General features: G+C 41.0%; 1 protein-coding gene across 1 annotated transcript in view; it reads left to right on the top strand.

The window, feature by feature from the left end:
- The first annotated feature begins 2,621 nt into the window (after positions 1–2,621).
- The window catches only part of DNER (delta/notch like EGF repeat containing), a 196,615-nt gene continuing 172,097 nt past the window's right edge, over positions 2,622–27,139 (top strand). Inside the window, exon 1 of the mRNA XM_060767819.2 lies at positions 2,622–3,065. Within this exon, the coding sequence (XP_060623802.2) occupies positions 2,799–3,065 (267 nt within the window). The 5' untranslated portion in view covers positions 2,622–2,798. The remainder of the gene's footprint in view (positions 3,066–27,139) is intronic.

The raw sequence follows: 27,139 nt of genomic DNA, 5'->3' as shown, positions 1-27,139 counted from the left end.
ACCTTCCAGTGTTGCTCCTCTCAGGCCTCTTCTACACTGACATATAAAATCCAGGTTATCTGCTTTGAACTGGATTATATGGAAGTGTAAAGGTAAAAGTAAAGGTTTTCCCCTGATATTAAGTCCAGTTGTGTCCAACTCTGGAGGTTGGTGCTCATCTCCATTTCTAAGTCGAAGAGCTGGCGTTGTCCATAGACACCTCCAAGGTGATGTGACCAGCATGACTGCATGGAGCGCCATTACCTTACCACTGGAGCGGTCCCTATTGAACTACTCACATTTGCATGTTTTCAAACTACTAGGTTGGCAGAAGTTGGGGCTGACAGCAGGTGCTCACTCCACTCCCGAGATTCAACCTTTTGATCAGCAAGTTCAGCAACACAGTGGTTTAACCCACTGCGCAACCAGGAAGTGTAGACTCATATACTCCACTTCAAAGCAGATAATGTGGATTTGACAAAATCCATGACCATAAAATAAAAAACAAGTGAAGGCTTTTTGCATGTGAAAGCGAACCTGTGATTTGAAGCATCATTGTAATTGGGCAACAATGACAGAGTGCATATACTTAGAAGATTCATGAAACCAATAATTATAGAGTTTTAGCCTTACAGAGACAGCAAGACCTTTGTATCCAGGGATCCTGAATCCATGGATTCAACCATGTATGAAAACATGAACTATAACCACCCTCAAATAATTCCAAAAAGAAAATCTGGTTACCAGTATTAAAAAAACTCAAGACAGTAAATAAAAAGCAACACTAAAAAAATAAAGAATTCCAGACAAGAATCCATCAGGGCCCACTAACACCTCCCAGCAAAGGATTCCCCCAGGGCAGCAACCAGCCAGAGTTTGAGGCTGCAAGGCCATTCAGTGCTAATCAAGGTGGCCAATTGCAACATTCACACATGTCTCAAGCAGGCAAGAGTTCTTTCTTCCACCCTGGACATTCCACAGATATATAAACCCAATTTTCCGAGTTTCCAACAGATCTCACAACCTCTAAGGATGGCTGCCATAGATGTGGGTGAAACTTTCGGAGGGAATGCCTCTGGAGCATGGCCGTACAGTCCAGAAAACTAAGAGCAACCCAGTGAGTCTGGCCATGAAAGCCTTCAACAACACAGAAAACCTTAATTTTTTGATTCTGTATGAAAAATGCCATTTTCCTATCCCATTATAAAACATGAGACACAATCATCTGTAGATGTCGGTATTAATGGGGGGTTCCTGGAACCAAGCACCAATTGATACCATGGGCCCACAGTAAATATATGCTGGAGTTATAAAATTCTTTGGTAGTTACACCTAACTGCAGGGCTATTTCAATAGGAACGAAGACATTTCGGTACTGTTCCATTATGGGGAGGAAGCCACAAGGGGGCGCTAGAGAGAGAAGGATAGTCCATTTTATGGGCAGGAGGAGTTGAAGGAGGAAAACAATTTCCCCCTTTTTTATTGATTACTTCCCTGCCACACTTCCCATTTCATAAATGAGAGTTGTTTCCAGGACTGGGACATAGGCGATGGGAATAAGAGGAGAACAGGGGGAAATAGTTTTCCTCCTTCAACCCAGCCTCCCAGCCCTGTAAAATGGACTATCCTTCTCTCTCTCTCTCTCTAGCACCCCCTTGTGGCCTCCATTGAGAAAATTAAACAGTACTGAAATTTCTTCTGAAACAATGCTGAATGTGTTGTTGAAGGCTTTCATGGCTGGAATCACTGGGTTGCTGTAAGTTTTTCGGGCCGTATGGCCATGTTCCAGAAGCATTCTCTCCTGACATTTCACCTACATCTATGGTTGCATCTATGGCAACCTCTGAGGTTGCCTGCCATAGATGCAGGCGAAATGTCAGGAGAGAATGCTTCTGGAACATGGCCATACAGCCCAAAAAACGTACAGCAACCCAATGCTGAATGTTTTTATGTCACTTCGGTTTCAACCTCTTCTGAAGGAAGGCAGAGGAGAAGGAAGGAAGGAACTCTTCAATGACCCCACTGGGAAGGACATGTTTGGGTGCCTCCAATGTATTAGTTTGGTATCACTTGGCCAGGGCTCGACGCTATGGATCAGGCACGGGCAAACTTCAGTCCTCCAAGTGTTTTGGACTCAAACTCCCACAATTCCTAACAGCCTACCGGCTGTGAGGAATTGTGGGAGTTGGAATTTTGCCTGTGCCTGAGGGTCAAAAGGAAAGGGCCTGAGGATGTTAGAAATTGTGGGAGTTGGAGTCCAAAACACTAGGAGGGCTGAAGTTTGCCTGTGCCTGAGGGGCAAAAGGAAAGGAGGACGTTAGGAATTGTGGGAGTTGGAGTCCAAAACACTAGGAGGGCTGAAGTTTGCCCGTGCCTGAGGGTCAAGAGGAAAGGAGGATGTTAGGAATTATGGGAGTTGGAGTCCAAAACACCTGGAGGGCCGAAGTTTGCCTGTGCTTGAGGGGGGGGAAGAGTCTGAGGCTGTGAGGAATTGTGGGAGTCCAAAACACCTGGAGGGCTGAAGTTAGCCTCTGCCTGGTGTAGCTGCACAGACCCTCTCTTCCTCCTCCTCCTCCTCCTCTTCTTCTCCGGCGCCAAGTTGTGCGAGCGCGCCCTCTGCCGGCCATTTCCGCTCCTGCAGGCCGGCCACTCCCTCCCCAGTCTCCGCCCGCACCTTGCCGGGCAGAAGCAGCAGCAGGAGCATCAGCAGCCTCATCAGCCTCGTCAGCTTCGGGCTCCGCTGAGGAGTCGGCCTCCCTCTTCTCCTCCCTCCTCTCCTTCTTCGTCCCCGGCCACTCTCCTGCCGGGCAAGCACCACGATGCGCCGCTGCCTCCCGCTGTTGGTGCTGCTGGCCTTGGCCCAGCGCCGCGCCTGCCTGCCCGGGCCGGAGGAAGAGGGGGCCCCGCCGGCCCTGGAGCCAGCCTGCCGCGGACAGCCCTGCAAGAACAATGGCACCTGCCTGCCGGCCCTGGCCCGCCTGCCCGCCGCCGCCGCCCTCCCGCGACGCCTCCCGCTCCTCTTCCTCCAGCCCCAGCCCGCCTTCACCTGCGCATGCCCCCCGGGCTTCTCCGGCCCCCAGTGCCAGGTAAGAAGGGGGAGGGAGACTGCGCGCCTTCCTTCCTATCTTCCCACTCGCATCCCTCCCTCCCTTCCTTCTTTACCACCATCCTATCTTCCTTCCTTCCCACTTACATGCCTTCCTTCCTATCTTCCTCCCTCCCTTCTGTTCCTATCTCACTCCTTTCTGCCCTCTTTCCATCCCATTTACCTCCCTCCCTCTTCCCTTCCTATCTTCCCACTATCTCTCCCATACTTCTTTACCACCATCCTATCGTCCTTCTTTCCTACCTTCCTTCCTATCTATCTTCCCACTTACATGCTTTCCTCCCTCCCTCCTTGCCTCCCATCCTTCTTCCCACTTACATGCCTCCCTCCCTCTCTCCCATCCTTCTTTACCACCATCCATCCTTCCTTCCTTCCTTCCTTCCTTCCTCCCTATCTTCCCACTTTCCCTCCCTCTCTCTCTTCCTTCTCTATCTTCTTCCTTCCTTCCTTTCTATCTTCCCACTTACTTGCCTCTCCCTCTCTCCCATCCTTCTTTACCACCATCCTATCGTCCGTCCGTCCTTCCTTCCTTCCTTCCTATCTATCTTCCCACTTACATGCTTTCCTCCCTCCCTCCCATCCTTCTTCCCACTTACTTGCTTCCCTCTCTCCAATCTTTCTTTACCACCATCCTATCTTCCTTCCTGTCTTCCTGCCCACTCTTACATATCTGTTCCTCTCTCTCTCTTTGCCCTCCTTCCATTCCACTTACCTCCTTCCCTCCTCCTTCCCTTCCTTCCATTCCTCTTTCTTTCCCTCTCTCCTTCCTTTCTTCCCAAATACCTTCCTTCCTGCCTTCCTTCCCACTTGCATACCTTCCTTCCTTCCTATCTTCCTCCCTCTCTTCTGTTCCTCTCTCACTCCTTTTTGTCCTCTTTCCATCCCACTTACCTCTCTCCCTCCCCTTCCTTCCTTCCCTCCCTCCCTCCCTCCTTCCTTTCTTCTGTCCTTCCTATCTTCCTTCCCAATTACTTTCCTTTCTGCCTTCCTTCTTTCCCGCTTACACACCTTCATTCCCATCTTCCTCCCTCCCTCCCTTTCTGTTCCTCTCTCACTCCTTTTTGCCCTCTATCCATCTAATTTACCTCCTTCCCCCTTCCTTCTTTCCTTCTGTCCTTTCTCCTATCTGTCTCTCCTTCCTATCTTCCTTCCTTCCCATCTTTCTCCCTCCTTTCTGTTCCTCTCTCATTCCTTTTTGCCCTCTATATCCCACTTACCTCCCTCCCTCCATTCTCCCTTCTTCCTTTCCTTCCTTTCAACCCTCCTCCTTTCCCCCCTCTCTCCTTCCTTTCTTCTTTCCTGCCTTCCTTCCCACTTACAAACCTTCCTTCCCATCTTTCTCCCTCCTTTCTGTTCCCCTCTCACTTCTTTTTGCCCTCTTTCCATCCTGCTTACCTCTCTTCCTTCTTTCTTTACCACCATCCTTCCTCCCTTCTTTCCTTGCTTCCCGTCCCTCCTTCTTTCCCTCCTTCCTTCCTTCCTTCCTTCCTTCCTTCTTTCCCTCCCTCATTCTCCTTCCTTCCTTCCCACTTACACACCTTCCTTCCCATCTTTCTCCCTCCTTTCTGTTTCCCTCTCACTCCTTTCCATCCTGCTTACCCCCCCTTCCTCTTTTCATTACCACCATCCTTCCTCCCTTTTTCCCTTCCTTCCTCCAGTCCCTTCTTATTTCCCTCTCTCCTTCCTATCTCCCGTAACACCCCCCTCCTCTGTCTTTTCTTCTTCCCCCTTTCTTTCTTTTCAGGTTTCCCATTCCTTGTGCCTTATCCTTTTACTCCCCACTTGCCCTTCTGCCGAGGTGCCCTGCTTCCCTTTGCCCTCTTTGTGGGGCACATGTCCTTCATCCCCTGGATTTGACCGAGTCTCCGTTTTGATCTGTTGTTACACAGTCTGTGTGCTTGCCTTTCCCCCCATTTATTTTGGCATGGAGACCTTTTGGAGGATCTCTCGGGCCCCTTTCACACAGCTGAATAAAATCCCACATTTTCAGCTTTGAACTGCAATATATGACAGTGTGGACTCACATAACCCAGTTTAAAGCAGATATTGTGGAATTTTCTGCCTTGATATTCTGGGTTATAGGTCTGTGTTCTCTGTTCTCTTTGTCTTTTGGGAGAGGAGCCATAAGGACACATGTCCCATGCCCTGGATGATGAAGGAAGAGCATCTTGGTCTCTCCTTGGGCACTGCACTTCTTAAAAAGGCTCCCGAAAGTCCACTCTTCTGTTCTGGGAATGATGGGTTGGGTGTCCTGAGAGGCCTTTCCACATAACCATACAACCAAGAATATCAAGGCAGAAAATCCCACAATATCTGCTTTGAACTGGGTTATCTGAGGGCCCTTCCACACAGCCCTATATCCCAGAATATCAAGGCAGAAAATCCCACATGATCTGAGTGTGGACTCAGATAACGCAGTTCGAAGCAGATAATGTGGGATTTTCTGCCTTGATATTCTGTGATTTAGGGATGTGTGGAAGGGACCTGAGTCCACACTACCACATATCCCAGTTCAAAGCAGATAATGTGGGATTTTCTGCCTTGATATTCTGGGATATAGGGATGTGTGGAAGGGCCCCGAGTCCACACTACCACATATCCCAGTTCAAAGCAAGTAAGGTGGGATTTTATCCAGCAGTGTGGAAGGGGCCTGAGATATTGCTTTTGAGGACAGTGGGTTGGGTGTCCTCTGGGTCTGTCGGAAAGGCCGCTCCATCAGCGCTTCTCAAGGGTACCGCAAACTCCTTGCCTGATTGAAAGCAGAGATCGCAGTTTGTCCTGCTCAAGGTTAAATCCGAAGGCTTTTGTCTTTCTCTCTTGCTTAGCTCCCCTTTTAGAGAAACATTTCAGTGCTTTGATCAATAGCTTTTGCTCATCAGGAAATGTCCTGGTGGCTTTTCTCGCTGTGTGTGACAATAGGGTATTTATTTATTCCTTGGCTTAAACTTCCAATAGCTCTGTGGCAGGACCTCATGCCGTGGGACTACAATGGAGGGAGAAAATAGACCTCCAGCAGCTTTACATTCTCCCTTTTATCGTTACTATTTTTTATATAGAACATCATCAATGCCTTGATGATAAATTGTTAACAGAGTCTCATTGTTGGTTTCGGAATACGATGTGGTTCACTTTGGTGGAAAACGAGCTATCGGTTTGAATGTGGGCTTTAAAATGGTGCACTGAGATCCCTTTCCACAAGAAGGGAAACAGTCACATTCTTCTTGTATTTCATCAGATAAGGCTGCCTGGATTTGTGTTCCCTTGTTTTTATTTGGAGCTAAAGGTTCAATAATACTTCAGGATGTAGGGAATTATATTTGTTTTATTATTTGCAAGGAAATGTGCTCCTTTACACCATTATTATTATTATTATTATTATTATTATTATTGTCGTGTCAGGAGCGTCTTGAGAAACTGCAAGTTGCTTCTGGTGTGAGAGAATTGGCTGTCTGCAAGGACGTTGCCTAGGGGACGCCTGGATGATTTGATATTTTTATCATCCTTTTGGGAGGCTTCTCTCATGTCCCATCATGAGGAGCTGGAGCTGATAGAGGGAGCTCATCCGCCGCTCCCCGGATTCGAACCTGCGACCTGTTGGTCTTCAGTCCTGCCGGCACAGGGGTTTAACCCACTGCGCCACCGGGGGCTCCCCTACACCATTATAATGAAGGGGAACCAAACTCAGCTCCATGCAAAGTCTGGAAGCTGTTCATCAAGTACATTGGTTTTACTATATATTATAGTATAGTATAGTATATACACTGGAGTCTCACTTATCCAACCTTCACTCATCCAACGTCGTGTATTATCCAACGCAGTCTGCCTCCCACCTGGATCCACAGCTGTTTCAATACATTGTGATGTTTTGCTGCTAAATACGTACATATAGTAATTACTACATAATGTTACCGTGCATTGATAATAATACATTGATTATCATATTATAATGTAATACAATATAATACTAATAATAATACAAAATAATAATTATATATTTCATATTACATGTAATATTACTAATAATATTACAGTATAGTGGTATAGTACAATATGGGAATGTATAGTACTAAAACTGTGCTATGCTAATAATATAATATATTCTATTTACATATAACTTGTAAGCCGCTCTGAGTCCCCTTTGGGGTGAGAAGGGTGGCATATAAATGTCGCAAATAAATAAATAAAAAATAAATATTGAACTGTTTTTTCTGTTGATTTGTTGTAAAACACGATGTTTTGGTGCTTAATTTGTAAAATCATAACGTAATTTGACATTTAATAGGCTTTTCCCTAATCCCTCCTTATTATCCGACATTTTCTCTTATCCAACATTCTGCCAGCCCATTTATGTTGGATAAGTGAGACTCTACTGTAATATATAATCCTAACATTGTGCTGTGTTAATAATATAATATATTGTAAGTAAATGTAAAGGTTTCCCCTTGACATTAAGTCTAGTTGTGCCCGACTCTGGGAGGTGGTGCTCATCTCCATTGCTAAGCCGAAAAGCCGGCGTTGTCCATAGACACCTCCAAGGTCATTTATTTATTTATTTATTTATTTACTATTCTTGTATACCGCCGTATCTCAAGCCCGAGGGCGACTCACGGCGGTTTCCAGACAGTAAACAACAAGACACTAAAAACAGCAGCAAGCAATATACCATGACAATTAAACTACACAATTCTATTACTAGCAATTAACAACGTCAATACATAGTTATCACAGGAAAACCCATCATCCAAAACGTGATCCAAATTCGTCGTCCATTGTCCGTTCCTATGTTCAAATTACCTAAATTGCACTACAGTTACTCAAACACCTGCACGAACATCCAGGTCTTCAACTTTTTACGAAATGTCAAGAGAGATGGGGCCAGCCTAACATCTGCAGGAAGGGCGTTCCACAGCCGAGGAGCCACCACCGAGAAGGCCCTGTCTCTCGTCCCCGCCAGCCGTGCTTGAGAGGCTGGCGGGATCGAGAGCAGGGCCTCCCCGGAAGATCTCAAAGTCCGGGTGGGTTCATAGGCCGAGATGCGGTCCGCTAGGTATCTTGGGCCGGAACCGTTTAGGGCTTTATAGGCCAGTACCAACACCTTGAATTGGGCCCGGTAGCAAATCGGCAGATTTGCCTGGCATGACTGCATGGAGCACCGTTACCTTCCCGCCAAAGCAATACCTATTGATCTAATAACATTTGCATGTTTTTGAACTGTTAAATTGGCAGAAGCTGGGGCTAACAGTGGGAGCTCACTCTGCTCCCTGGATTCAAACTGCAGACCTTTTGGTCAGTGAGTTCAGCATCTAAGCAGATAATAATATTATCATGTAATACAATATAATGCTAATAATAATACAATATAATAATTGTATATAATATATTACATGTAATATTACTAGTAATATGACAGTATAGTACAATATAGTAATATATAATACTAACATTGTGCTATGCTAATATATGGTGGGATGGTTCATGAGGTCACGAAAAGTCGGAAGTGACTGAATGAATGAACAACAACAACAAATAATATATGGTATGTACATTTAATGATCATAATGTTAGAATGTAATACAATATAATACTAATAATAATACAATATAATAATATAATATTTGTATATTATATATTACATGTAATAATAATAATATTGCAGTATAGTGGTATAGTACAATATAGTAATATATAAGACTAATGCTAATAATATATTGTATATACATCTAATATTTATAATATTATAGTGTAATACAATATAATACTAATAATGGTCGTATTAGTATTAGTGAAGGTTTCCCCTTGACATTAAGTGTAGTCGTGTCCAACTCTGGGGGTTGGTGCTCATCTCAATTTCTAAGCTGAAGAGCTGGCACTGTCCATAGATGCCTCCAAAGTCATGTGAGTGGCATGACTGCATGGAGCGCCATTATCAAAGCGGTACTTATTGCTCTACTCACATTTGCATGTTTTTTAATAGCTAGGTTGGCAGAAGCTGAGGCTAACAGCAGGAGCTCACCCCGCTCCCCAGTTTTGATCTTCTGGCCTTTCAGTCAGCAAGTTCAGCAGCTCAATGTTTTAACCCACTGTGCCACTGGGGCTCACTAATAATAATACAATATAATAATTGTATATTATATATTACATGCAGTATTACTAATAATATAGCAGTATAGTGTTATAGTACAATATAGTAATATATAATACTAATACCAGGGTCGCCGGTGGCGCAGTGGGTTAAACCACTGAGCTGCCGAACTTGCTGACCAAAAGGTTGGTGGTTTGAATCTGGGGAGTGGGGTGAGTTGCCGCTGTTAGCCCCAGCTTCGGCTTGGAAGTGTCTGTGGACAACGCTGACTCTTCAGCTTAGAAATGGAGATGAGCACCACCCCCCAGAGTCAGACACGACTAGACTTAATGTCAAGGGGAAACCTTTACTAATACGAATATTGTGCTATGCTAATAATATAATAGATTGTATATACATGTAATACTTGTAAGCTGCTCTGAGTCCCCTTTGGGGTGAGAAAGGGCAGGTTATAAATACAAATAAATAAATACAGTTGAATTTTGTTTATCCAACCTTCGCTCATCCAATGTTCTGTATTATCCAACGCAGTTTGCCTCCCATCTGGATCCATAGCTGTTTCAATACATTGTGATGTTTTGGTGCTAAATTCGTAAATACACTAATTACTACATAATGTTACTGTGTATTGAACTGCTTTTCCTGTTGATTTATTGTGTTGGATAAACGAGACTCTAAATATTTTTTAGGCATTGTTTGAACATGACAAACAGATCAGCAAATCATTTTTGTTGTCACAATGATACATCCACACTGTAGCTCCAGCTTCCATGAGTATAATCTGAAATACAAATGTTGTCATATTGCTTTACTGTGGACAAGGTTAGTGAAGAAGGAAGTTGTGCCTTTCTTGCTTCCTTTCAGCAGCTCAAGTCCATTGCTAGATCAAGGAGATTTCAGTGAACAAAATGGAATTATTTTTTTAAACAGCGTGACAATCTTGCTAATGAGAAATTGGCTATCTGCAAGCTTTATCATATTCTAAGAAGAGATTTGAATGGATCTTAGCATTCATGTATTTCAGGCATGGTCAAACTTCGGTATTGCTGCGGCTGAGGGGGAAAAGGAAAGGGCCTGAGGCTGTGAGGAATTGTGGGAGTTGAAGTCCAAAACACCTGGAAGACCGAAATTTGCCCGTGCCTGATATATATAGTACATTATTCCTTTAAAGCAGTGTTTCTTAACCTGGGGGTGTGGTACCCCGGGGGGGGGGGGTCACAGGGGTGGTTTCAGAGAGGTCACTAAAGACCATCAGAAAACACATATTTCTGATGATCTTAGGAACCCCTTTGGCAAAGAAGGCTGAAAATCTCTCCGCCTGTCCTTCTCTTCCTTCTTGGAAACAGACGGCAAATCCTCTCACCAAAAGCCCTCCTTCTGCTCTCTGGATGTAGGTGAATGAATACTCCAAAACTCAATGTCAGTCAATGCCCACCATGCCCTTCCAGTATTTTCTGTTGGGTCATGGGGGTTCTCTGTGCCAAGACTGGTTCAGTTCCATTGTTGGTGGAGTTCAGAATGCTCTTTGATTGTAGGTGAACTATACATTACAGCAACTACCAAATATCAAGGTCTGTTTTCCCCAAACTCCACCAGTGTTCACATTTGGGCATACTGAGTATTTCTCCTAAGTTTGGTCCAGATCGATCATTGGTTGAGTTCTCGGTTCCTTCTGGATGTAGGTGAACTACAACTCCAAAACTCAAGATCAATGCCCACCAAACCCTTCCAGTATTTTCTGATGGTCATGGGAGTTCTGTTGGTCAAGTTTGGTTCAATTCCATCATTGGTGGAGTTCAGAATGCTCTTTGATTGTAGGTGAACTATAAATCCCAGCAACTACAACTCTCAAATGACAAAATCAATCCCCCCCAATCCTCCCCAACCCCGCCAGTATTCAAATTTGGGTGTATCGGGTATTTGTGCCAAACTTGGTCCAGTGAATGAAAATACATCCTACATATCAGATATTTACATTACAATTCATAACAGTAGCAAAATTACAGTTATGAAATAGCAATGAAAATAATTTTATGGTTGGGGGTCACCACAACATATAAAGGGGTTGCGGCATTAGGAAGGTTGAGAACCACTGCTTTAAAGACTATCAAAGTGCAATACTCATTTACAAAGGAGGAGATACATCTTGTCTAAAAATGTGTGTGTGTGTGTGTGTGTGTGTATGTGAAGGAATAGTTAATAAAATTCTAAAATGCCTGTGGATGGTTCTTCTTAAATTTCTACAAAATGTGGGCATTTTTGTTGCCTGGGTGTTTGAAAAGCTAATGCTATTAATATTCAGCATAAATTATAGGGTTTTGTTGCAGGAGCAAATATTAATTCTTGGCTGGCAATGTTGATAAAACTTATTAACTTTCTTTTCTCTTGTCGCAAATGTAGCTTACCATTTTATTTGCAAAAATACACACTCCAACAATTAATAATAGCCATTTACTTCTACCTGTCCGTCCTGGAATAACATTAAACTAAATATCCTATTGTAATCATTCCTCTCACATCTATTTACCCTTCAGCTCTAAACAGATGGGATTGAATGCCTGTTAGTCATACTCAGAGAAATATCAGTGACATCAATGTTAGTAATGAAGGTTAGTCATGATGAACTTAATCCCATTGATCTCGTTGGGTCTGCTTGAAGAATAATCAAAATCGGATCCAGACTTTTATGTTGGGGTTGGGAACCATATGGCCACCCAGATGTTGCTGAACTATAAATCCCAGCAGCCCTAACCATCTTGACTAATGGTTTGAAATTCTGTGAATTGCAGTCCAACATCATCGAAAAAGAAGCAGGAGTTTCACACTTTCAATATAGGGAAGTTAGCGAAAAAAGCACCTACCTAAATGCACATGATACGATCAGAAATACTCACATTTCAGTTCTTTTCATTGTATTGCAAGAGCTAAGCTTATGTCCAAATAGTTTCAGGAAAATCAATGACCGCAGCCATTCTATGTGTAGCAACGAATAGCACGTAATACCTGGTTGCCCGAGGTGAAATCAGTGTGCTTTCCATTTTACATCCAAAGGTGCATTTTGTCTGTTCAATAGAGCTAATCATAATGCAAATAGCCATATAACCCAGAATATCAAGGCAGAAAATCCCACAATATCTGTTTTGAACTGGAATATCGGAATCTACACTGCAATATATTCCAGTTCAAGGGCTGGGCTGTAGCACAGCTGGTTAATCACCAGCAGCAATAGATCACTTACACCAGAAGGTGGCAAGTTCAAAGCCCATGTTGGATTGAGCACCTGACCTCAGCCTAAGCTCACAGTCCACCTAGGCAGTTGGAAAATAGCTGAGCCATGAGTAGAGAAATTAGGTATCGCTAATGCCAGTGATCAAAGTACAAGGAGGGAAATCCCACAATCAAAAAGAGCTTGTTATCACAGTGGATGGAGAGATAGAACCCCATTGTGGCCAGAATCAAGCATAACCAACAGACACTGAAGTTGAAAAATGCTGAAATGCTTCTATCTGTCTGTCGTCTGTCTTGTATGCCAAAAACGGCATTGAATGTTTGCTCTGTATGTGTGCATTGTGATCGGCCATGAGTTCCCTTCGGGGTGAGAAGGATGGAATATAAATGCTGTAAATAAATAAAATAAAATAAACAAAGCAGATAATGTAGGATTTTATTCAGCTGTGTGGAAGGGACTCTAGATGCATATGTACAGTGGCACAGAGCTTGGAAAACCTACTTATCGAGTCGTCACCTAGAATCCCCCATTCTTGGACCTGCAATCCCCAAAAGTAACTTTTTCAAGCTCTGTGTTGGCAGTGTACATGAAAGTCTTGCACGTGGGTTTCTGTGTTTATCTCTGACTCTTTTGAGGAATCTTTAAGCTTACTCTAATATGAATCTGACAGAAGAGTGTGCAATGTGTTTGATTTAAAATTAGACATCTTGTATTTTGGCCTAATTAGTAAATTTAAAAGCTATTGATTGAGGCAGAGTACTTTTTTTTTAAACAGGGAGACTAAGATTCTTGGGCCCAATCCAACTCTCTTGACTTTACAAAAATTCCCAAGTGACCACACCCTCTTCCCCACTTTACCATGTATTAGAGATTTTTCAGTTGTTATATGGGATTTGACCCTTTTTCAAATGCTTGCAATGTCCATTATAAGAAAGTACTTAAAAAAAAAAAAGAAAAACTATCTTTTAAAGATTTTTCAGGTGTTACAGTTGAACATACTCAGCAAAAATGTGCTCAAGATACAGTGTAAAAAAGTGTACAAAGTTTGTGATTCACAACAACCCAGAACAAAGCTCTGGCCACCACAATACAAATGGTTGTGATGGAATAACTCTAAAAAATGCATAAGGAGGTTGAACTAAAAGGACTGGAATTTCCATATGCCTTTTATCCTACCTTTGGCAAGAAAAATGAAATCTGCAGATAAAGGATGGGTGACACCTGGCTTGACAACAGTACATGTGAAGGGGATCTAGGGGTCTTAGTAGACAACATGTTGACCATGAGTCAACAGTGTGATGCATCAACTAAAAAAGCCAATGCAGTTCTAATCAGCATCAATGGGAATATAATGTCTAGATCAGTGATTCTCAACCCGTGGGTCCCCAGGTATTTTGGCCTACCACTCCCAGAAATTCCTGCTAGTTTACTTTCTGTTAAGATTACTGGGAGTTGAAAGTCAAAACATCGGGGGACCCAGAGGTTGCGAACCACTGGTCTAGATTGAGAGAAGTCATAGTCTCACGCTATTTTGCATTGGTCAGAGCTCACCTGGAATAACACTCTAGACACCACAATTCAAGAAGGTTATTGACAAGCTAGAAGGTGTCCAGAGAAGAGTGACCAAAACAATCAAAGGTTTGGAAACCAAGCCATGTGAGGAGTGGCTAAGGGAGCTGGAGACGTTTATCTTGGAGAAAAGAAGGCTGGAAAGGGACATGAAAGCCATGTTTAAATATCGGAAGTGATGTCACATTGAGAAAGGAGCAAGCTTGTTTTCTGCTGCTCTGGTGACTAGGACATGTGGCAATGGATTTGAAGTGCAGGAAAAATACATTCCACCTAAACATTAGAAAGAACATCATGATGGTAAGAGCTGTTCGGCAGTGGAATATGCTGCCATGGAGTGTGGTGGCATCTCCTTCTCTGGAGGTTTTTAAGCAGAGGCTGGATGGTCATATGTTGGAAGTGCTTTTATTGTGTGTTCTTGTATGGCAGGAGGTTGGACTGGAAGTGGTCTCTTCCAATTCTATGATTGGTTCAGAAAGGATGATGACTCTGACTGACCACTGCTCTCATTTCCCCATCCAAACATTCAAAAAGGCCAGAGAAGGTAGAGGGGATTTTAGGTTCTTCTGGGACAGATTATGCTTTGGCCTATTGCTAGTCTACCCATATAAGGGAATGGTTCCTTTTTGGTAAGAGTTGAGGTATACCATACTTCCATTGACCTGTGGATAAACTGACCCAGATTTTTGGGTTGATTTTTGGACTAAAATTTCTAGACTTAAACATGCATATATATCTGGTTCCAATTTACTTGTACTTTGACTGTAACAATGTCTAGAAATGTGGTGGCTTAAATAAATCCCTCTGCAGCAGAAAACTGCACAGATATCCCCAATGTATTAGCTGCAGCCGTCTTGGTATTCTTTTTGGATGCAGCTGTAGGATGGAAGAACAAGAACACTAACACAGTGCATGTTCTAAAAATATTTATTACGTACTTCTTTTCTATCACTGCAGCCGATCTTTTGTACGAATGCCTGTTGTCTGCCTTTCTAGCTATTGTAATCTCTTTCTTAAAAAATCAGTTGAGCTTGCTACTGGCTGCTACTGGTTGAGGGTATAGGTAGTATACTGTTCATTGTGTAGCAAGACAACCAGTAGCACTGTCCTTTAAAAACAAAACATATGTGATTCTTGCACCCACACTGAAAACCAAAACCACTGTTTCAGTGAACAGCATCTTTGAAAGGTTGATTCTATTGTGATGCCTTCCATGTGTACTCCTCAGCAACAAATGATTTTGGAACCATTGAGATAAGCTTAAACACATTAAAGATCACATCTGGTCTTGAAAGTTAAACAGGGTCAGCTCTGGTTATTGTTTGGAGTAAACACTATCAATAAATGCTCGTATATTTCACAGTAAGGAAATGGCAATAGCACTCTTGAGTTTTCCTTGCTTAGAAAAATCTGAAAGTTGAAGACTTGAAGACATATATCTCCCCCTCCTGCTGAGAGGGATAGAAATACATTGAACAAAGGGTATACCATATATACTTGAATATAAGCTGATTTTTCCAGTCCTTTTTTAGGGCTATAAAAGCCCCCCTCAGTATATACTCAAGTGAGTGTCCTGGTTGGCTTACATTTGGGTCGGCTTGTATTTGGGTCAGCGTATACTCAAGTATATAGGTAATCAGAGTTGGTCAGTCATATCTTAAATTACAATTTTAATATTCTAAATGTTAAGTATTCAAAAACATTTAACCTACTGATGCCCCAATCCATGTAGTGTTATTGGTATCTATTTTTATTTTTGAAATTTGCCAGTAGTGGCTAAATTTCTCACCCTCGTGTTATACTCGAGTCAATAAGTTTTCCCAGTTTTTGGTGGTAAAATTAGGTGCCTCGGCTTATATTTGAGTTGGCTTATACTCAAATATATACGGTATGTAGCTGAAAGTACTTGGGTAGAAAAAACAAAAACGGCTGTAAATTGCACGAAGAAGCAATTATAGTTGACCCTCCATTTCTAGGTTTGACATTTGCGGGTTTGTTTTTTCATGGATTAGATTAAAATGTTCACTATGCATCTCTTGGTTTTCCAGTGTGACTGTGATAATTTTCCATCAGAAAAGAAGTCTATATTATGTTATTGACCTTCATGCACACATTTTAAGGCATCTTTTCCAGTGATGCTTATGCTACTCACACTTTCTGTTCAGTCTTTCACCTGCAAGAACGTCCCTGCTCCTGGCTTTCTTTGCAACTCAGATAACATTGCTTTTCTGTTAAGCAGGATTTGGAAAAGATTTTTTACTAAAATTCACAATAATATTTTTTCACAGCCCCACTGTTGAACATAATTATTGGTTTGTCTCTATACCACCCCCCTGATACAGATAGGTGCTATTTCAGATGTTCTGTTTCATACTTGCTTAGCCTCCCTAGTTTAATGGCAGAGCACTTGCTTTGAATGCAGAAAATCTCAGGGCCAATCTCTAGTATAGCCAATTAAAGGATTTCAGCGAAGGAGAGCCAGTGTGCTATAGCAGTTTGTGTGCTTGACTGTGTCTTGGGAGACACAGATTTTTGTGCACTGTGAGTCATGAAACCTTGAGTCACCTTGGAGCACTCAACCTTTCTCAGCTTGTAATGATCTGGAGGGCTTAATCTACTCAGATTGTACTCAGTTTATGTTCAAGAGGTACTCTGAAGTAAAGCGAAATCTGTGAGAGTACAAATTATAGTTTCCTTGATGACAAATAGATGGGTAAAATAAAGTTACAGAACATGATGTCATACTGAGTATGGAGCAAGCTTATTTTTGGCTTCCCCAAAAACATGGAGCAATGGATTCAAACTACAGGAAAAGAGATTCTACCAAAATATTAGGAAGAACTTATTGATGATAAGAGCTATTTAACAATGGAGTACACTTCCTCAAGGTATGGTGGAGTCTCCTTCTCTGGAAGTTTTTAAACAGAGCCCGGATGGCCGTTTGTTGGGAGTGTTTGGATTGTGTATTCCTGGATGATAGAAGGTTGGACTGGATAGTCTCTCTCAACTCCATGATTCTATGAACATATAAAAAGGTGTTCATATCCCACTTCTTTCAAACTGTGACATAACCTCAAATGCTGGTGGTTCCCAGTCCACCACTGCTCAGTCACCAATCTCTTAAGCACCATTTGGGCCTTTTGGGTACTCAGAAATGTTTCCAGTATTGCCATATCTGAGAATGGGAAGAAGGAATACCCTCACAGATGTGGGCAATATATCCTAACAGGACTGTTTTTTTTCTGGAAGCTTTGTGACACAAATCCCAAATTTGGGAAGTAGTATTTTCCATTTTCATCTTCCAGTCTTGAGACAGAGGGTGCATCTATGCTGTAGAACTAATGCAGTTCGACACCACTTTAACTGCATGGTTCAATGCTATGGAATTCTGGAAGTTGTAGCTTTACAAGGCCTTTAGCCATTTTTGCCAAAGAGTGCTGGTGCCTCAACAAAGTACAGCTTTCCATAGCAATGAGCAACTATATTAAACCTATGTCAAATTGCATTAATTTTACAATGTAGATGCATCCTGAAGGGCCTCCTGGTGGCACAGTGGGTTAAACCTCTCAGCTGCTGAACTTGCTGACTGAAAGGTTGGTGGTTCGAATCCAAGGAGTGGGGTGAGCTCCCACTCTTAGGCCCAGCTTCTGCCAACCTAGTAGTTCGAAAACAATCAAATGTAAGTAGATCAATAGGTATCACTTCTGCGGGAAGGTAACGGCGCTCCATGCAGTCATGCTGGCCACATGACCTTGGAGGTGTCTATGGACAATGCTGACTCTTTGGCTTGGAAATGGAGATGAGCACCACCCTCCAGAGTCAGGCACAACTAGACTTAATGTCAGGGGAAACCTTTATCTTTACTAGATGCATCCTGAGAGAAAAAGATTTCTGTTGTCATGGAGAGCTTCCTTATCATCACAGGGTCCGACAGAGTCTCACACCAGCTGCATCTCGATTTGCTGTTACATTTAAGGCCTCTTTATGAAATACAAAAAATAATAATAATTGCACAGCTGTGGAATGGTTAAGCATGGGCAGACGATTATATTATTAAAAAAATCTGTATGCATGGATAAGATATCCAATTACTGAACTCTTCACCGGTTTTCTGCAAAAGCAATCAACTACACCTCTATACCTACTTCACAGAATTGTTTTGAGAATTAGATTGACGGAAGGGGAGTCATGTAAATCACTCCATACTCATGGGAGAAAAGATGAGATATAAATGTAACAGTCATAATTGTAATAGTAACTAAATTTGTTGGCAACTAAGACCTTCTCCTGAAACCTCAAAGTGCCATTGCTAGTTCTGGAAACTTGTACTGGGTTAGATGGACCAGTAAGCAACACATACAAGTTTTATGTTTGTCTCCCATTAGAAGCTGTTATGCATTAAACATTAATGCATGTCTGCTTTTACCTTATAAAGTATGAGACAGCTATTCCTTTATTTATTGCTTTCTTGCTACAATTTATATACTGCTTTCATGCCAAGGCACTCGAGGCATTTCATTATTTAATACAAAAGCAGACAAAAGTTTCAAACATCAAAATAAAAAAAGATCAGCCTTGTTTCTGGCCATTTGCAACAGGATCTTCACAAAACAATAGCAACACAAATTCTCTAGTCTGGTCTTCCTATCTTTTACATGTGTTTCCCCAGCTTCTTCCCAATGAATGTGAAAGAAATGTATGGTTTTGATCCCAAGCTAATTGTGACCTGAGGTAATTGTGCAGGGATGGACATCATGTGGCTCTCCAAATATTGTTGAATTACAAGTCGCAACATCTTCCTCATTGGCTATGTTGGCTCAGGTTGTTGGGAATTGCAGCACAACAGTATAGTTGAGACCCTCCATTCTGGGACCCTCCATGGATGACAAAAAGCATGGGATGGCTGCAATCCATATTATTAAATGGCATCAGTGCATTCATGTGCACCATGTGAAGGCACAGATCAGGAGACCACAGGTCAGGAAGGCCCACTCTATCTGGAGGGCAGCAAGAATCTCACCCCTGCTATAGAAAGAGAAATTGTGAGGAAAGGATATATATCTAGGATAATCCTGAAAGTGTCATCCAGCCTGATTGGCACTTTCAAATGTAGCCTCTGTTTTTTTTTCCTTTTCCTTTTTCTCTCCTAAGAGTTGACAGAAAAAGGTCCACCCAGTTCCCTTCCTGTCATCATCCAAGTATTGCTACTTCTTTCTTGTCCCCCTTGAATGTATAGAAAAGCAGCTGGTAATAGAAAGCAGAAGAAGAAACACAACAAACAAACCATTGAGCTTTTCCCTCAAGGAAAGGAGCAATTGCTGTAATTATTACCTGGACTGTACTTGTGGCTCTCCTTACACATGAAAGGGTACAGGATGCCTCTACAGACTTGTTTCACTGTAATGCTCCTATCAGGATCTTGAATCTGGTGTTAACATCTTTATAAATGACTTAAATGCTATATTAGGAGGCATGTTTATCAAATCTGCAGATGACACGGTGTTAGGGGAGTAGTGATTACTCCAGAGAACAAGATCTGAATTCAAAATGATCTTGACAGATTGGAGGAGTGGGCCAACACTAATGCAATGAATTTCAACAGGGATAAATGATAAATCTAGGCAAGAAAAATGAAATGCACACATGTAGGATGGGTGACATCTGACTTGAGATGAATTCATGTGAAAAGGATCTAAGTGTCTTGTTGTTTATTCATTCAGTCACTTCCGACTCTTTGTGACTTCATGGATCAGCCCACGCCATTGCTCCCTGTCGGCCATCACCACCCCCAGCTCCTTCAGAGTCAAGCCAGTCATTTCGAGGATACCATCCATCCATCTTGCCCTTGGTCGGCCCCTCTTCCTTTTTCCTTCCATTTTCCCCAGCATCATTGTCTTCTCTAAGCTTTCCTGTCTTCTCATTATGTAGCCAAAGTACTTCATCTTTGCCTCTAATATCCCTCCCTCCAATGAGCAGTCAGGCTTTATTTCCTGAAGTGACACCACTATTGGTTTGATCTTCTTGCAGTCCAAGGCACTCTGAGAATTTTCCTCCAACCACAGTTCAAAAGCATCTGTCTTCCTTCACTCAGCCTTCCTTATGGTCCAGCTCTCACATCCATAGGTTACCACGGGGAATACTATTGCTATGACTATGCTACGACTAAGTGTCTTAGTAGACCACAAACTAACCATTGAGTCCAGATTGTGATGCAGTGGCCAGAAAAGCCAATATAATTTTGGGTTGTAGCAATTGAAATATAATGTCCAGATCAAGAGAATAGTGGTGTCACTTTATTCTGCTTTGGTCATGCCACAGCTGGAATAATGTACCCAGTTCAAGAAATATATTGAGAAAACTGGAATATATCCTGGGAAGGATGACCAAAATGATCAAACATCTGTACACCAAGCCTTATAAGAAAGAATTTAGGAAGCTGAGTATATTAAACTTGGGGTGGAAAAGACTGAAATGTGCCATGATAGTTAGCTTTAAATATCTGAAGAGATTATATGTAGAATATTGTTTTTGTTTAGATAATTTTTACTCCATTGCTCTGCTACAAAGGCACTCAAAACAGCTTGAAGAAGTAGTGACCTTGTTTCCTACAGTTTCAGACATTAGAAAATGAACCAATGGATTTGAATTACAAGCAGAGATATTCCATCTAAACATTAGGAATAACTTCTTGACTGTTTGGCAGTGAAATAGACTGCCTCAGAAAATAGTGGACTGTCCATCTTTGGAGGTCCTTAAGCCGAAGTGCATGGCTTCTGCTCAAGTTGGGACTAACAAGGGTGGTTAGGCCACAATTAGAGCACACATCCCTTCTGTGTCTGGGGATAATTTGTTTCTGACCATGGACAGATATGACCTGATCACCAAGCTAATTTCTATCTGCTGGTTATGAAGTATCTGGTTCAACTTGTAGTCCCTCATATACAATTTGTCCTGCATATTATCAGTGGCTTCTCCATCCACAGATTCCACAATTCATGACTTCTTGTTGTTTATTTGTTCAGTTACTTCCGACTCTTCATGGACCAGCCATGCCAGAGCTCCCTGTTGGCCATCACCACCCCCAGCTCCTTCAGAATGAAGCCAGTCACTACAAGGATACCATCCATCCATCTTGCCCTTGGTCGGCCCCTCTTCCTTTTTCCATCCATTTTCCCCAGCATCATTGTCTTCTCTAAGCTCTCCTGTCTTCTCATTATGTGGCCAAAGTACTGTACTTCATCTTTGCCTCTAATATCCTTCCCTCCATGACTTGAAACTATGGATGTTGGTTTTGCAGCTACCCCCTCTCTCCCTCTTACTGTGTATTTGTGCATCCTTAAGTTCTTGATGCAAATAGGAGTCCTTTTGAATGCCTCTAGTGCTGTAAACCTTTTAGGAATCTGTCAGGAGGTCTGTTTGTTTTTAATGTACTCAGATAACCTTTTGCATTCTTTTGAATAGACTCCTTTGCATAATTTGCACGCCATTACTCGATGCAAATTGTTTTGCTTCCAGAAACACTTCAAGGATTTCAAGCACTATGGTTTACCTCTTTGTGCTTATAGTTGTTGAAAAAAATGTGGCACTACAAATATGGAACGTGGCAGCCTCATCTAAACTGGGAAGTTTTTTATTACTGTTCTTACTCCTTTTTCCTTCAAGATACAAATGATGTTTGCTAATTATATGATTTATGGAGGATGCTCCCACTTAAAAACCCCCCAGTAATAATGTATTGTCAAAGGCTTTCATGACTGGAATCACTGGATTGCTGTGAGTTTTTCGGGCTGTATGGCCGTGTTCCAGTAGCATTCTCTTCTAATGTTACACCTTCATCTGTGGCTGGCATTTTCAGAGGTTCTGTTGGCAGTGAAGCACACATACATATATACTTGAGGAATGTCCAGGATAGGAGAAAGAACACTTGTCTGTTTAAAGCAAGTGTGAATGGTGCAATTACCAATAACGACAACGATAACAACAGTACTTTCCAATGTATTTGCATAAGCCCCAATGGAGTTCAACATTTACTGCAGGTGTATAGAATTCCTCTAATTTATGCTTTTTCCACTGAAATGGTCAATTTCCATTTTTATTTTGTAACATTGTCATAGTATTAGTGTTACAGTGGTAAGCTCAGATGATGATATTGTGTCCTTTGCCCTCTGTACACATAAAGCAGTCCTTACCATGAAAATCAAAAATTGCAATCTAGAATCTTAAATTTAGCTCTGGGACACCCAGATAACCAGGTTTTTGTTATCCCCTTCTGCTCTGCTTTTTACTTCCATTTTGTTTTCTCTACCTCTTCATTATACCTTTTAACTCACCGTATATCTGTGTAAGCATCCTATGCATGTGAGCATTCATCTGGCATTCCTTCATCATGTTTACTATGCATAAGTGTTTTCGTGGAAAGGGCCTGTCCTGGTTTCTCTTATGTCAATATGTCTTAGGTAAAGGAGACTTTGAGTAGGGTCAACCCTCCACCTTTGTAGAGGTGACTTTCTGGATTTGATTATTTGCAGATTTGATTAAAATATTCTCTTTAAGGATCCCTAGGTCCTCCAGTATGACTTTGTGGTCACCATCAAACCGAAGCCGACCATAGAATCATGTTGGAGGGCCAAGAGATTCCTTGAGAGATGTTCTTTCAGGAGAAAAAAACACCACATTGTTTAGTCACATTTTTTTCCTTTTACAAAGTGCTCTGTGCCCCTAACCCCAGTAAATGTGGAGGATGGACTCTACTCCCTTTCTAGGAAAACATACATCTAATAACCCATGGTTATTTCTTTCCCTCCTAACTCTGAACAATTTTGTCTTGAGAAATATTATCTTTGAATTTTGCCATTCTTTTGTATGACCAATCTTTGTCTAAATAGAGCTATTTTTGTTCTTTTATTTATTCCTCTGCTTCATAGCCTTATAATCTCTTCTTAGCTATTTTGTTCATTTATTGTTTTTCAACTCTTCCATTTTCTCATTTTTCTCTCAAGTCTTTACTTAATCTTTTTACTGAAGAAAGAAGTCATTCTTCCTTGTCTGCATTCATTTCCCCGCTTTTGTTTGAATTAATTCAATTCTGTTTTAGATTCTGAGTTATTTTCTCTGTAGATGTACAAAAGTATTTTCCCCCTTTTGATTCTATTTTGATGATTTTTTTTTTAAAAAATGCCTTTTCAGTTTTTTAAATTTTCTGTTATTTATCTTCTTATTTCTCCTCTTGCTTAATTTGCCTATTTCAAGTCTGGTATGGTTTCTCCTATTCCAAGAAACAAATATCAGATTCCTTCATTTTTCCTACTGATAATTTATTTCCTTTCATATCTAAAATTCCCATTTTTCTGTGCAGAAAACAGAACTTTTGTACAAAAGATAATATTTCTGAGCAACAAATTCTGTTTTCTTTGCAAGAATTAAAGCTTTCATTCATTTTAAGACTCCAACTACAGGATGTTCCATTAAAAATATTTTTTCCCACTGAGAATAATGTTCATTGCTGAAAATTCTGTTTCTCAGTGTGTAGAATAAGTCCCTAACTGTGAACAGTCTTAGGGCGCTTTTAGACAGCATGAAAATCTGGGTTTTAAAGGGATGTTAAAAATTCCTGTGACTTGAAAATATGTCTCCACATAGACCTGTGGCTCCCGGGATTTCTCTCCCCCCCCCCCCCCAATCCTCATAGGCTTCCTCTGTATCGGAACAAGAAGGAGGGCAGACGGCGGACATCTGGCAAAAGGTTTTTTGTTTTTTAAAAATCATTCTGTTTTGTGTTGGACTGTATATGCAAACTTGCAAACATCTTAATATAAGTATAAGCAGATTCTCATGTATGCATATGGGGGTCAGCACATAACGAAGTGAATAAAAAAAGTGTATTTCCATGGTTAAGGGTGGATTTGAAACTTGGTCTCCAGAACTCTAGTCGAATGCTGTAACCACTACCCTAAACTGATTTGGCAGAGTGCTGGGTGCCAAATTAAATGCTTCCCCTTTTAAGACTTTCTTAGCTAGATTAGCTTGGAAAGGCTAGTCTGACCCAAAAGGAGTAAAGGTACTAGTTGAGTTTCAGACCTTCTCTGAGCAAGTTCTTGACCTGGTATTCTCTCAAGTGCTGCAATGTCAGACTTCACTCTTTTAAGCTCCATGGCCTTCTAGTACTGCTGTAGTGAAAAGCAGAATTTGTTCTTCATTGGTTTATTCTTTCCTTCAAACAATAAACTATATCTACTATGTCTTTTCATGAATTCCATAATATTTGACTTGTGTTTAGTGTCCCCTCCCCCCTTTTTTATATAAGCACACCACTTCAACTATCTGCTGCTTCCATTTGTTAGTCATTTGCAGATTTCCTTCCTCTTCCCCATTTCACAATGGCTACCTTTCTTTGTCAATCCTTGACTACTATATTGTACACAATTGCAAAATCTTTCATGTTCTTAGGTCAGCCATTTATCTTGCCTTTTCTTCATCCCAGTTTGATTTTATTTCTACTCTTGATTCAAGTCTTCACAAAGGTAAACTTTTACTCTGTTTCGGGTCCTTACATTTCCTTAGTCATTACTACCCAAACTTCTAAATTTCCACTGTTGTCCTTCCCAGCAGTACTAAGTCCTTCTATTTGCTGTCACCATATTTTTTCTCTGTTCATTCCTTTTGTAGAGGATATCCTGCCTCCTGACATCTGTTTGGATACCCATCTGTTTGCTCGGGATTTTGCTTTTGTTACCTTTCCTTCTTGAATTCCTTATCATTTTATGCTTCGCTTTTCCCTAATCTATGTCTCTTTGAGCTTATGAAATTGCAGAAATTGTTTCTGAATATGCACAAATGCCGCATTTTCCATTGACCAATTCAGATGCAGACTAGGAAGCACTTCAACTTTATGGCAACCTAATGTATTACATTATTAGAACAGCCAGGGCAAATTTAGGTTAAATGAATAGCATATGAACACAAATTAGTATTTAAGATGTATTCATTTTCATTATCTGGCTTTCTGTGTGTTGTGTCTATTAGACATAATCCAGTAAGTTTGCTGTATTTTTATATGAATGATGGGAGAGAGGGCAAGTATAACTTGTTTGCCTACCGTCCTCCCACGCTACAACTTGTTACATATCTCCACTTCTACTAATCCTCTTAATTTTGCGTATGTCTTTAGTAATCACAGTATTGTTAATAACTGCTTTATGTTAAACGTGAGGTTTTCTCTATATTCAGTTGGAACTAAGTGCTATTTAATGCTGAATCTTTAAAATGTATGTAAAGTACTTAAATTACAGTATAAACCTCTACTTTCTACTTCTGTGCTTCTATTGCTCATATAGAAATGATTTCTGATAACTGAGTACAATTTTAATTAGAACTTCATATTGAATTTTGGTAGATAATGGATTTCATTCCTATTCCTATTTCAAGGTCAAGTTCTATTCAAATATTTACACTGTTTTCATATTCATGTAGAAATGTCTACAGATAGATACTCAAAAAGTCAAATATTTTTAATCTCAAGAGAGTTTGTGGATTACTCATACTCATCTGCATTTTGTAGGACAGACTGTATTTCTGGAAACTGGCAACAGGAGAGATTTAGTATCTTCAGTGTACACCGACAGCAGTTCAATGGACTTCCTGGAGAAAAATTAGATAGTTTTGAAAATAATGCAATACTGCAACTGTTGGGAAATGAAGCTCTGATTGGCAGATATGGTGTCGTGCAAAGATCAAAGAGGTTATTGGGATCTCAGTGGTAATAGGTTGATTACATTCTTGAATATTGTGTGTTCAAGGTTCACTTCATTATCTCCTTCTTCTTAAGCACCAGTAAATTATCTAACCTGGAAATAGCAATTGGTAATTATAGACTGGGAAATCATAGCAACTAGTTGTAACTAGTGCTTATGACTTTCATGTGTTATGGATCTCAGAAACTAGGGAAGTAACACATTGTTTACCTGCTTGGCTAAAGACTGGTACTATATTTAGGGGGATTTTTTGTTTGTAAAAATATATCTATCTATAAAAGTAATAATATAATGTAAGGATACAATGTTGTGAGCGATAGATAGGTTGTTTAACTGATCTCACTTACAGTATACTAGTTTAATGATTGCCCAGAATTCCCAGTTAGCATGACATCGAAGTGCAATCTGAGTCTTGTTTTTAACATATTCAAGGAAACACTAATGAAAATGAGGTATTTCGAAACACATTCAATTCGATTGACAATGTCCTTTCCATCCACGAGAGGATTACTTTCATATTTTATGTTGCCAATTCATATTGTTTCGTATAATTTAATTTCACTATTGCTTTTGTATTATTCACAAGCTCACGTATTTAATCCCTAAATGTTTACATTGTATATTATGTTGTATAATTTATCTCTCTTTGTTGTATTGAAATTCATTCAACCAGATTTTCTAAATATCGTCTAAAATTATTTTCCACTATATGCTATTGAGAGGATTGCTTTTGTAGATCTAAATATGTTATTACCTTAATGGATGGTTCCTATCCTAAGAGTAGTAGTTGTTTGAGTCCATGAAATAAAAGGTAAAGTAGACTAAATACATTTTTGTTTTGTTTATTGAAAGCAGTGATTCCCAACCTTTTTTAAAAAACCAGGGACCACTTTGACCAGGGATCACTTTGACCAGGGACTACTCTCCAGCATTAGTACCAAAAGGGTTACAAATCAGTTTTTGGTCAACTTTAGATTCGGTTTCGTTATTTGAGGTGCTGATTCAGAAAATTGCATTGGATAGACCACATCAGTTCTAATTTCTGATACAGAACATATGTCATCTAGTAGTCGCTATTTCCTTGCATACAGAAAGCCATATTTAATCTAGAGCTGATGTGGTCTATCCAATGCAATTTTCTGAACCAGCACCCCAGATAACCCCAGGAACAGGCCTAAAAACAAAGATACCAAGGCACCCCTGTTTCCACATGGAATGGCTCCACTCAGGGGGAAGGAGGAGAAGCAGCAGCCAGGAGGCTTGTTGTCATGCCTTTCATGGGTTGTCAGCTTCTCCACTCCGGACATCCCTGTTGCCTTGACACTATAAAAGTGTTTCACGAAACCAGTCACTCTCATTGTAACGGTGTAGTAATTATGAGGCCGCAGACCATATTTTAGTTCTTGGAGACCACTGGGGGTCCA

This window comes from Anolis sagrei, chromosome 3 (genome assembly GCF_037176765.1).
Source record: "Anolis sagrei isolate rAnoSag1 chromosome 3, rAnoSag1.mat, whole genome shotgun sequence".
In the NCBI taxonomy this organism is placed as follows: domain Eukaryota; kingdom Metazoa; phylum Chordata; class Lepidosauria; order Squamata; family Dactyloidae; genus Anolis; species Anolis sagrei.
The sequence above is the reverse complement of the archived record's forward strand: the minus strand, read 5'-3'. Positions and strand labels throughout refer to the sequence as shown.